This window comes from Enoplosus armatus, chromosome 14 (genome assembly GCF_043641665.1).
Source record: "Enoplosus armatus isolate fEnoArm2 chromosome 14, fEnoArm2.hap1, whole genome shotgun sequence".
Classification (NCBI taxonomy): Eukaryota; Metazoa; Chordata; class Actinopteri; order Centrarchiformes; family Enoplosidae; genus Enoplosus; species Enoplosus armatus.
The window spans coordinates 11,023,208-11,035,387 of NC_092193.1; the positions used below are offsets into that span (position 1 = coordinate 11,023,208).

A 12,180-nucleotide genomic window follows, 5' to 3' on the forward strand; every position below is an offset into this window, starting at 1 on the left:
TCACACCCCCCGCCCTCCCCCCACCACCCTCAAACCGCATCCTTCACACTGTCACAATAATACTTGTAGAGAAAAAAAAAACATTACTCCACATTCACAGACACAAAGACTACGACGCATAGTTGTGTGAAAACAACAGGGTCTTCCCCATCTCTACCCCTCAGAACCATGACAGCTTCTACCATTTACAGTACGCAGCACTGCAGTCACAAGGCGTGATAAACGGGCACCGGTTTACATTCACATTCATGCCCTCTTGTGTGTTTGTGCATGCTTGTCACTCCTGAATGTGCTGGAGAGGTCTTTGGGAAGTATAGTCGATTGTCGGAGATATGTTCTGTTCCTGGATGTGATCATAAGCCCGCAGGTAGTGGCCATTGTTCTGCTGGTAATAGTACACCAGTTTTCTGGCAAACACTGGCTCCACCTAAAATGAAATTAAGTCTTTGTATGAAATTTGTATGTGACTGCTGAATCATGTTTTCCTATTCCTACAAAGGGAGAGAGCAGTACCTAAAGACGCAGTGAACTTGAAAAAAAGGTTGGCTAGCAAACTGCATAACAAAGATCAACTTATATTTCGATTTATATTTTCTGGTTGATTGTTTTTCCAAAAAAATCATTACAATAGAACTACAATAGAAATACATAAAATATACATATACTGCACCTCTGTCAGCTCCAGTGTCCATTTGAACTACTTTCTTCAAGAGAATTAACTTTAATTTGATCGTTTACGATTCATAAATATGAATTAAATGTATCTCTGTTTTGCTCGGTGTCTGCCTATCTGACTCAACTACTATTAATATTTTTATTGAATTCAATACAATAAATTAATTTATGTTTTCATACATTTAAGGGTAGCTTAAACATTGAATTGCATGAATCAACTAGTCAGAGAGTCACAGATATCTGCTAAGGTTAATTAACCTGAGCAGGAGCAGTAATGAGTGGATTTAGCTTGTGTCTTATGTGTAAAATTGAATAACTGTCAGTTAATATAAAATGGATATTTTTAAATTAGGCTACAGATCACAGCTATAGGGAAAATCAATGAATACATTAATTAGCTAAGGCTAGCTGTGGCTACATCACCAGCAAGCAGGATTCAGTGAAATTTAAAAAGGCATTTTCACAGAAATGACCGATTAATGTGGTAAAATATGTGAGTAAACAAAAGGTCAGATTCAGGTCTTAATTACATTTTGACCAAATATGAAAGCTAGTTACTGCATTTTGCGTTTGTATGACAGTACTGAGGTCAGTATTGAGGTAATACTGAGGACAGTATTTTATGGTGTATGGGTACCTGTGCTGTGATCATCTTCCTCGGCCGCTGTGGGTCGGGGTACTCATCTCCAAAACATAGCACCACCTGGTGTCTCGGTAAATGCCTGCCATTATGGGCGAAATCGTGAAGCTCTGAGAGAAGAGCAAGAAAAGAGAGGGGAATGAGGTGCATTACCCATAACAAACCGACGATGCGCTACTTATCATACACTCCATGTCACATTTAAAATATACTGTAAAGAAACATTAAAAACCCCAAATTGCTCACATGACATTTTCCTTAATCATGACGACTTTTCTGGAAACCACTGATGAGGATGATGATAGAAATGTCAGTGTAAAATGGCACAGAAAACACCATCTTGTCATGCTGTGTGGTGGACCACATGAGGTAGGCGGGGACTCCACACACTTTGGCCCCCTGCTGACGAGTGTTACCTCAACACAGAGAGGGACTTACCCAGCTAAAGCACCTGCAGCCTCTCCTTCATCATTATCTTCAACATCTTCACAGCTATTATCAACATAACTACAACCATTATCAACGTGACGACAACCGTCGCCATACTGTAAATAGCTGAAGCAGAGTGGTTATTATCGCTTAAAGAATTCAATGTGCAGCGAAAGCCAAATCCGTTACCTATCCGGTATTTACTCATGTATTTGTCTCCTGTGGGCTCCCATAAGTGGAGGCTGGTGTATAAACAGATAACATTTAATCAAATATGTCTTCAGAGGAGAAGTTATAATTGTTGACAAATACTGTACATTAATAAACACTTCAGGTAAATTATTAAAGACAGGACTTTTACTTGTAATGGAGTACTTTTATTTTATGATATTGCTACTTCTCTAAGGATAGAGGATGTCATAAACTGTCCAGATTTTAAAACCATTTGAGGCAATTGTGATTTGTGATTTTGGGCAATAGAAATAAATACTGACTTGACTTGACACAAGGATGTGACTACTTCTTCTCTGTGACACAATCTGAACAAGAAGTTAACGTTATAAACTTCACAGAAGTACTTTTTATTGCAGGAATGTTGCATTGAATGGTTTCTGCCATTGTGTCCAAACCTGGCAGGTGTGAACAGAACACATACAGAAACATAGCAGTGCTTACCAATAAGGAACTGCTGGGTGTCAAACAGTTTGCATGGCTGCTCCTTCTCCAGCTTGTTGGGTTTATCCAAATATGGAGCCAGAGGTCCTTCCCAGTACACTCGTCCCTGGCAGAGGCGCTTAGCGTACAACCCATCAGGCATCATCCACAGAAGCACCCCCCTCTCCAGTACATTAGGAAGCATCTCAGCGCCCTGCCTGTGAGACTCGGGGTACGGGAATGGAAAAAGGATGACTTCTGCGCCGCTGTGAAACTTGTCCTCTGGGCATGGGGAAGAAGAGGAGGAAGAGGATGGAGAGGAGGAGGAAGAGGAGGTGATCCGACAACCTTCTGGGCTGCTGGTGGTAACCTCCTTCACCAAAGACTCTCTGTAGTATAGGGACACATGCAGGCTGAAGTCTGGAAGAAAGAGACAAGTATTTAGCAGATATATACTTACTGATGGAGGCCCTGAAATGTCAAGCTTGTTTTTCTCAGTAATCTTGGTGTGCAGAGTGTTACTCACATCTCTCTTATCATTCCAAGCATCTTTTTCACCCTCTTTTTTAAATCTATCATCATGTGATATATATATATATATATATATATAAAAAAGACCTCACTATTCACTATCATGGCCTGCTGCTGTGAGTTCAGAATGGGGAAGTAAGTAGGTGTTTGTAGTTTCTTATCTGTATATGCAAATACATTCAAAAAACAAGCATGTGAGTGAACGTCTGAGTCTGTCTTCAAACAAGCCCGAGATGATTCTTTACCTGTTGTGGCATTGTTGGGGTCCATTGTATACACAGGGGGTTGAGACTCTGACAAGTAGGTGTGGAAGGAGAGCTGAAAACCTGCACAGAATAAATACATAAAAAAATACTGGTCATAATTAGAGAAATGAAATTTGTGAAAGGGCATTGTGCCACACGTGAAAAAACCCAAATACCAAACATTAAGAGCTTTGTGGCAGATCAGGCATGCAAAGAAGTCACATGTTTCACACATCTTCCATCACACACAAAAACAACCAGGCCGTCCACATAAACAAATTTGGCACTCTTTTTCTGCACGGACCACTGATCAGCACTGCATAGCTGCTGCATCAACCACTGCCTGTTTTCCCCTGCTATTTCACTACTGCCATCTCCAGCATTTATGCTCATGGGAATTGCACATATTTGTCCTTTCAATATGATATAATTTAAATGTTTTGTATCCCAGACTTTGCGTCTGGGTTCTTGAGCATCACAAGCAACATGGCCAAACGCATGTTGTTCTTACAATAAATAGTTAACACCTTATCAAGACTGTCCTGACTAAAACATAAAACTAGCAAATACTATATGACAAGCAGCAGCTAGTCTTGGCACACTGATGGCATCTTGCCTGTCTGATGCAGAGACGACCAGCTAATGTCAGAGAGCTTTGTTCTTTGTACAGAAGATGAAATTAATATATTTTAATCTACAAGGAAGGTAGGTAGGTAGGAAGATGCTTACATTTTCACTGAAACATGGGCTTTTGTGGGGTTTATTATTAATGACACAAACATAACCCTTGTTTTTGTTAATGCTTTAAAAAGTTAGCAACGAACAATCTTTAAACTTGTGTGTGTGTGTGGGGGGGGGGGTCAAACCACTGTAAACTATGACTGTTAACTGATAACTGTAAAATTTTGAATAACCTACGATAAAATGATCTACAAATCAAAGATCACTGATGATAGCTCATGACATAACACGAAACAAATCAGCGTGATTACAAGCGCTCTTTATACTTTGCGTCAGTAAAGTCACAACTTTATTCAATCTCAGACCTGGCTTCTTGTTCGTCTGATAAAAGGACTGACAGGGTGTCACAGCGAGGTGTCCATGGTTGAAAATTGGTGCCATTATTTGGATAATATTTGTGAAAGCATATTTTCATAGATTAAAGCAAGCTGAAAATGCACCAGATGAAATTTAAGATAGACATTGCATCATACTGTATATCTGTTGAGCATTACATTCACACTTACGTACACAGTCAATTATTAAATCTATTGATGTGGTTTTATCATCCTGACCATCTCTAAATGTTGTTTGATGTGTGTATGTCCTTATCTTACCATTTTCTGCATGTGACCCTGGCCAAGCCCGGCTGAACGCTGATGGGTAATGGCACTGACCGTATGGCAACTCTGCATGTGGCCCATGGTGATGATGAGGAGGAAGAGGCTGTTGCTCTGGTGGCGAGTATTCCCTCCAGTCCCGTCTCTCCTGAGGAACCATATAGCCAGGTACCTGAGAAAAGACCACAGGGATGGTCACTCAGAGAGGATGTCATCAAACCAAGACATTTGCAATGAGTAATATTGCAGATTCCTTTATGTGCATGCGCTAGGGCCAGGCTATAGCATGCAGCAGCCACAAAATCAATCTGCTGACCTGGGTGTGCAGAGGCGTATATGGAGGAATATAGCCAAGGGCATTTACATGTGAGGGTGTCTCCTCCATACTGCTCATCTTCATTCCTGTAAATGTACAAAACCAGATATACATTTGTAATTGGTCCACAACATTGGCCATGCTTTGCTATGAAGACACTGCTTATCCACAAAAAGAGAACGAACATCTTTAACAACAATCCACAATCATAGCATAGTTTCTTTTTGTATAGATTACCAATAAATTGAGAATATGTGAGGCGTAATATTCTGTGAACCTCACTAACCTAATTCATTGCTGGCAGGTTCAAACTGTGAATGTGTTTTGTGCACTTGTGAAGTCCTGCTATTTTCACGTGAGTGACAGGGTGTTGTGCACAGAGTGAGTGCAACAGACGACGAAGGGAAGAGCCAATCTGCATCTTGTTCATTTCGAGAGTTAAGTGTCAGCACAGATAGCAAAAACTGCTCTGGTGTGACAAAAAAAATGTTGTATGATGGCAGAGACTTAGTTATGCAAGGCTGGAGGTCGTCTGGTTGTGTTATGTGCACCCTGCGCTTAGTAACTGAAGCCCTCTAAAAAAAGCACTATGGCCTTTTTGGTACATGCTCTGGCTTCCTTTGTGCTTCCTGCCTCATCAGAGTCAACTGCAGTGGTGCATATGTGTGTAAAAAGAAGTTGCCAATAGTCTGTAAACAATGTGAGATGCTTTGTGAAATGCAGCAGTATACTGTATATGCAAATGAACCATTGCTTTAGATTTTACAATTTCTTATCAAATTTCAACCATAAACCATTTCACTCCCAACACCTCGCCTCACATAGATGGATGGCTGAATGTAATTCTCCAAAACTATACTGCAATTTTGATGGATGATATTTACATGCACTTACCTTTTTTAGCTTCCTCTGGAATGATTCTGTAGACTTTATAGGGATCTGAGATGTCCAATTGGCTTCTTTCCACTAACTCATCAAAGTCGTTGCTTTTATTAAGAGCACAGCGTAGTCTGGTTTTCCATGTGGGGGGATCTGGCTTGTCGACTCCTTCCTTATATTTTCCCTTAAACAATGCCCATGCCTGAAACAATCATTGAGTAGATTAATTTAGACTTCCTCTTTAGTCATCTACTAAGAACTTAATAAAAGTTAGGGCTCTGAAGAATGCAGCAATGACGCATGGACGCCTCTATCCTTTTTAGCATTAGCCTTTAACACAGCTGCAGCAAAAATGAAAGAAGTAACTACATTACTACATTATCTTTGGTCATTCATACGCATTAGTGTGTTTAAAATGCAATGGTCAGAAACTTCAGGTGCAGTGTGAGAAGACATGTGGTGATGGTCTGACCTTGAAGAGTGCAGCATCCTCGTCTCTGTTATAGTCTTGTTTTCCTGCATGTTTCCATGGAATCCTAAAGATAGATTTTTCATCGTTTTCCCAAACCAGGCCGGGATATCTCCTGCTGTCAATCTGGTCGATCAGCCACTGTCTCAGTTTGCCGTTGCCGCAACTGACTGTCAGGCCACTGTCCTCATCCAGGTTCATCTCTGCAAAATAAAATAAAATGAAGCTGCAGGCACGGTAAGTAGAAGCAGTTATAGTTTAATAATGAACCTGAGACATGATAACATGTATAAATTGATAAAGATATTAGGTTCAGCTTAAAACAGTTATCATTATTACAATTGCTGGTTAAAATTACTTTCAAATTACACATCTGTTAGTTACAAAATAGGTCCCAGAGTTAGTTAATGCTCCACATAGATTCTCCTCTGCAGTTCTACAGCTGTTATATTAGCAAGCACTTTTAATACATTTTATCTTGTTATCTAGCCATGGTTTTGACACGTTGGGCCATACTCATTTACAAAGGAGTGGGCAATTGTCTTCATCACGTTTAGCACAGTTTTAACTTCTGTCAGAGGAAAGAAATGTGACTCATTTGAGATGTACATGCATGAATAAAAACATAACCAAGTCATGCAGCTAGAATTCAATTACAAGAAAGAGTTTTACCACAACTAGGCCTACAATGTGTGGTGAGATAGACCTATATGCTAATGACACCTTATCACATTTCTTTAACTTAATATTATCAGTTGATTAGGACATTAATTCAACTTCAATAAGATTTAAACTCGTGCTCACAAGTTACATATTAGTAGAATTTCTAATGTGAAACGCGTAACAGTGAGTTAATGTTATCTTGAGATTCAAACTTGATACAGAGGTGAGGGGCTGAAACTGCTGGGGTTATTAATTGATAAATTCAAAGTTCTCATTAAGAATGATGTTGAAAAATACCGTCATACATTTTAGAAAAGGGGAGCTGCTGCCGCTTACCTTTGATCATGTGAGCTCCCCCGCTGAAATCTGTTTTCAAGCTCTCGGCGTCCTATTCTTAAATGTTATCACATCTTGATTTGTGACAGGGAGGAGCCTCTCGGGCTCTGAGAAGTTCAAGAGGAGATGCGCAGCTATCAGGCACTCATTTCTGTGAAACTCTGCGCCCACACAGCCGTGAGGTGGGGAATCCCTCGAGTGACACCCCGAGCAGACACCGGGACGGAATGGAACAATTACCTGAGCACAACATACCAACACGAAAATATTCCACCACATATTGTTTGTCTAAAAAGCCTGCCAGTTCAACCTAATTTCCAGTGGCAAATGCTGACTAGAAATTTCTAGTCTTAATTCTGTTAATGGGGAAAGACATGAGGCTCGAGGAAGCAGTGTCAGAACAACATACACGCTTGAATTGAGAGTACAATGTATTTTAGGCTGATTTGTGAGTATTACTGCCCTCCAGTGGCTGTTCATGAACATGCCCCGCTATCTCCAGCGATTATAAAACCACTGAATGTAATATTCTCACCGGGGTGAAATTATTGGCTTTTTTTATGCTTTACGGTCTCTAAAGACAATTGAGAAGAAAGAGTGATAAAAGAACGTGATCTTGGTGTTTTTTCGTGTCACCATGCATGACCTCCCTTGCACATTAGACAAACAGGAAGACAACCAGGAAACAGAGACGTAAACACAGCACAGAATGTGTATCACCTTCAATATGGCAGCCCACCGATCGATAGCCTCGGAAAAAAAACCACTTGACTTTACTCCTTTTATTTTCACAATTTGAAATCATCGTGACACAGTACAAAAAAACAGTTCACAACATTCATAAATTAGAAATAAACAGCACCAGAAACATCAATCAATGCTAAAATTGAATATTAATATGTGCACATATTAATAGTTCCTTCCAGTGTTGTCTCTTCCGGTGTTCATGTCCATGATATTTATCATTTGACGGTAGTCCACTCCAAAGCACATTAGACTTCCAGAGAGGTCCAGAGTAGTGGAGCATCACACGGTGGTGCGATCCTCCAGGCTGAGCTGCAAATGATCTAATCAAAAGATCTGATCAGATACCTCCAGGTGGGGTAGATGCCTGTTTTTCCGCCTGCTTACCATTGTCTTTAGAAGCCCTGGCAAGCAGGTCCCGTATATCAGCCTCATCACTAAAGGGGTTGTCCTTATATTCCATCTGCAGCCATTCTCTGAACTACAGGAAAAGAAAGCCGTTGTGTAAAGAATTTCACAAAATAGTGATGGTGCAACTCTCTCCGTTCTTCTCATAGCACAGTTCCTAGGACTGACCTGATCAGCTTGAGTAGCCTCAAACTCCTGGAGCTGGCGCTGAAAGCCCAGGTTGGGGCCAGCACAGGGACGGACCACCTTCACCGCAGACAGCGCCTCCTGCCAGCCCAGCCCCGTCACCGTCATGATGTAAGCTACCACCAGGGTGACGCTGCGGGACACACCTGCCAAACTGTAAGAAGAGAGGGATGGACGAAGAGTATGACGCATGAAATGTAACTCATCATGAACTTATTTACATCCTGAAATAAAAGTAAAAGCAAGCAAATATTTTGTTGTTGCTCTTGTCGATGAAGAAGCTACTGGAAAATATGTAAACGTGGATATAAATAACAGGGTTCTCTATGTTCCATGTAAACATCATATCCTGAATATGTATAAAACCAGATGCATGTAAACATACTGTGTGAGAACTAGAGGTTGATAACACATAACCTTCAGTATGATATAACAATAACTGAAGATCCCCAGTAATAAACATCAGATTAAATATCTACAGCAGGTGACACTCCAGGCAATACCAGACTACAGACAGTGACAGATGGACAGAGAATAAAATACAAAAAGTATGTGGTAAAATAAGGGGACTGGGGTGTAGAAACTGATTAAATACACAACATGTTTGAATGAAATCTTAATGCTTTGGTCAGTAAGTATAGTAGAGAAACCCGTGGCAATGCAGATCGTATAAATAGCCTCTTGTTCCCCTGTGAACACATGGTCAGCTACCCCACTGCAAAAAACACAATGTGGCTGTGTTGTGTTACTGTACTCTGTTTTGGGAAGTTCAAGAATAGGCTTTTGCTTATCATTTAATCTCCCCTGTGCAGCAGTTACACATGGGTTCACTCGTGTACATGGTTGATCTCAGTTGTTGTTTTTTTATATGAATGTACAGTTCATCTAGAGCTGTATTATAAGATAGATGGAGGAAATCATTCTAGTTCCGTTACTTAAGTAGCTTCTCTCGTTTCAGTGGCCCGTTTGAGTGAACCTTGGTCCTAGCTTTGAGGTGCTCTCACCAGTGAACGAGGCAGCCTTCTCCTTTCAGGCGGGACTCGTGCATGAACATTATACTTTGTTTAAAGTGCTGAGTCCTGTGGAGCATAAAAAAATGTTTGTTACAATAGGCCATGACCGCTTTAAACAATCATGAGAACACGGCAAGAACTGCTGCAAGAACTGTGACTTTGTGCTGTTGTCTTGTCCTCACTGACACTTTAGAGCTCCTGCATGCATCTACACAAGAGTTGGTTGTGTACATGTGTCATTTCTTATCCTGGACGGATCAGGATGAGGGTGTGTTCATCTCAGGTTTGAGAGAGTTGGTGTCTTATTTCACTAAACAGGTTTCAAACACCTCGCACTCTGAACCAAAAAGCTATGAGACAATCAGGGGAAGAGTGACACACGCACGGACATGTATGTGCGTGTGTGTGTGTTGGGGGGGGGGGGGGGGGGGCACAGCACCAACTATCATGCTAAAACTGCAGAACTGAGCTGCGAGACTTCCTTCCTGCTATAATGCCGTGTGAAATGCGAATTTGGCTGTAGAAGATTTGAGTTGTGTTTGAGCGTGTGTCTTTTGCACCAGGGTATCCCTTGGTGATACATGCACCAGCCTTGACTTTGTCTTCCCCAGTTTCTCATGTTACAGAAAAACACCTGCATGTGCTTGTGTCAAAAGAACAACCACGCCACCGAGAGCCGAATCCAACCACATTACTGTGATGTTCACAGTTAAACGTCGAGCTTGTGAGAGCATATCATTTACACGTTAGCTTGAAGAGAAATGAACCTCAGACGCCCACACAGTGCAGCCTCAAATGCATGTGGTACTCTCTGTCTCTGCCTCAGCCTTTCATTGTTCTGCGCTGTGTTGCTGTGCCGCACATTTTGGTACTTACAGGTTTTGTGTGGGCAGGTCAGCTGCTGAAATGCAAAGATAGGTCATCTCCTGAGGGACAAAGTACACTAGTTACCTGTCAGCAGCAGTCACTAATGCATTTTACACAAATCAATACACAGGTGATGAATACCACTGCACAAGAACGCTCTTAAGGTGTCGTGTGTGTGTGTTGCTGATGGTGAACACAGGCTGTGTTCTGCATGTGGAAGAATAAAGGCAATTTTGAGCTGATTTGTAGTCACTTGCTCCTTTTTAAAATGACAAAACTGAGAGCAGAAGCTGCTTTTGCACTTGCAGCGATTAGAGAAACTTTACATCCAAATCAATAACCTAGAAAAATAATAATAATAATGAAGCGAGACTGCACAGTCCACACTGGCTAAAGCAAGAACAACCGCCTACTCTCAAACCCACACAAGCACACAATCAGCACACTGACCAAACCAACTGTTGTTGGCTGGAATTCTTCATGATACTCCGACAATCACGAGTAAGAAACTCCGCTGCTTATTGTGTATTCATTCGGGGCTGGCGGTTGTTTGCTCAAGAAGCAGCGTGGCACTGCTTCCTGACCAACCGGAGGGACTGGTTTATGGACTGTGTCAGAGTCATGCGCCCTGTACTAACACACCAAGAGGGTCTCAGCCAATTGGATCTGTTCAGTCTCATTTGCTTGAAAGATTAATGAGAAATTTAAGATGCACAATAGGGCGAAGATGTTATGTATAGCAAGGAGGCGGAGAGTCTCTCACCTGGAGGATGGGAGCCGCGCTGTCATGAATGGACAGGATGTGTGTGATGTTGTTTCTGGCAAGCTGTTCTCTGTCTCTTGCATCTGACATAAACAGAAACAGAGACCATAGGTATGTGCTGCCATATACAAGAACCAAATCCAAAAAAATAATAAATAAAAAAACACTAAGACTCACCTTTGAAATTACCCAAGTACAAGTCAGGCAGGACCTATAAGCACAGAGATATAGATGTACACGTTTGAGGCGGACATGGTCAGAGCATCATTGATACGTATATGAGGTGGTAGAGCAGCTGAAGGGACTCAAATGACAGCCTGAAAATATGAAATGATAATTAGAAATGATAGCTCATGGTTCAAATGTAAACTTGAGGTCATGTGACTAGAAAAATAACCAAAATAAAAAAGCAGGTAAAACAATCTCCATTATGTTAAATATTCATAGTTAGACCACTTAAGTTAATATGGTTTGAGTTGAATTCTTTTCACTGAATCCTGTAAAACTAATGAGCAGACACAACTTTTGTTTTGTGCTAAACACCTCAAAGACTCTATTAAAGATGACGAGCTCTATCACCCTAATCACACTCAGGACCACTCGTGTGAGAACTCAACACCAGCCACCATGCAACATCTGAAAATCATACCTTATTGATGCCATTACCCATGCTGACAGACCCCGTCTGAAAGACAGCAGTGAACAGAAATGCCGCGCCGTGTTTCCTCGTTGTGTAAAAACGCTTATCCAGCGGCTTGACGGCTTCCCGGCTTCCCAAACCCGCTGAAGGGGCACAAATGCTGCAGCTCAGCGTCCAGGCGGGTCGAGCAGCGCTGCTTTCCCAAGCTCCCCCGTGTTGAATGCTGGGAGTCGTAGTTTGCTGACGTAAGGAGCGCGGCGTTTCGGGAGAATTAGAAGTGTTGCGCGGACACAGGTGTGGTCTAAACCCTAGTTACATATATTAATAGCCTGACTTCCTGGCACGATGACAGCAAATACTGCGCCCTAAAATAAACTTACAC

The 12,180-nt window shown here is 41.5% G+C and overlaps 2 protein-coding genes across 3 annotated transcripts; both read right to left on the minus strand.

Annotated features, from left to right (window-relative positions):
- Positions 1 to 277: 277 nt before the first annotated feature.
- On the minus strand, positions 278 to 7,187 carry irf4a (interferon regulatory factor 4a). Its single transcript, XM_070919712.1, has 9 exons — positions 7,178 to 7,187; positions 6,182 to 6,381; positions 5,725 to 5,911; positions 4,831 to 4,916; positions 4,512 to 4,686; positions 3,175 to 3,255; positions 2,420 to 2,818; positions 1,313 to 1,425; positions 278 to 427 (listed from the first exon to the last, which is right to left on the minus strand). Exons 1-9 carry the CDS (start codon positions 7,185 to 7,187, stop codon positions 278 to 280), a joined length of 1,401 nt encoding a protein of 466 aa, XP_070775813.1.
- A 757-nt stretch (positions 7,188 to 7,944) lies between these two features.
- Positions 7,945 to 11,946, minus strand: dusp22b (dual specificity phosphatase 22b). Of its 2 annotated transcripts, XM_070919713.1 has the most exons (7): positions 11,808 to 11,946; positions 11,336 to 11,369; positions 11,159 to 11,241; positions 10,405 to 10,454; positions 9,520 to 9,594; positions 8,498 to 8,669; positions 7,945 to 8,402 (listed from the first exon to the last, which is right to left on the minus strand). In XM_070919713.1, exons 1-7 carry the CDS (start codon positions 11,826 to 11,828, stop codon positions 8,262 to 8,264), a joined length of 576 nt encoding a protein of 191 aa, XP_070775814.1. In that variant the 5' UTR covers positions 11,829 to 11,946; the 3' UTR covers positions 7,945 to 8,261. The 2 variants fall into 2 exon arrangements, with proteins under 2 accessions (XP_070775814.1, XP_070775816.1); XM_070919715.1 differs by lacking the exon at positions 9,520 to 9,594.
- Positions 11,947 to 12,180: the final 234 nt, after the last annotated feature.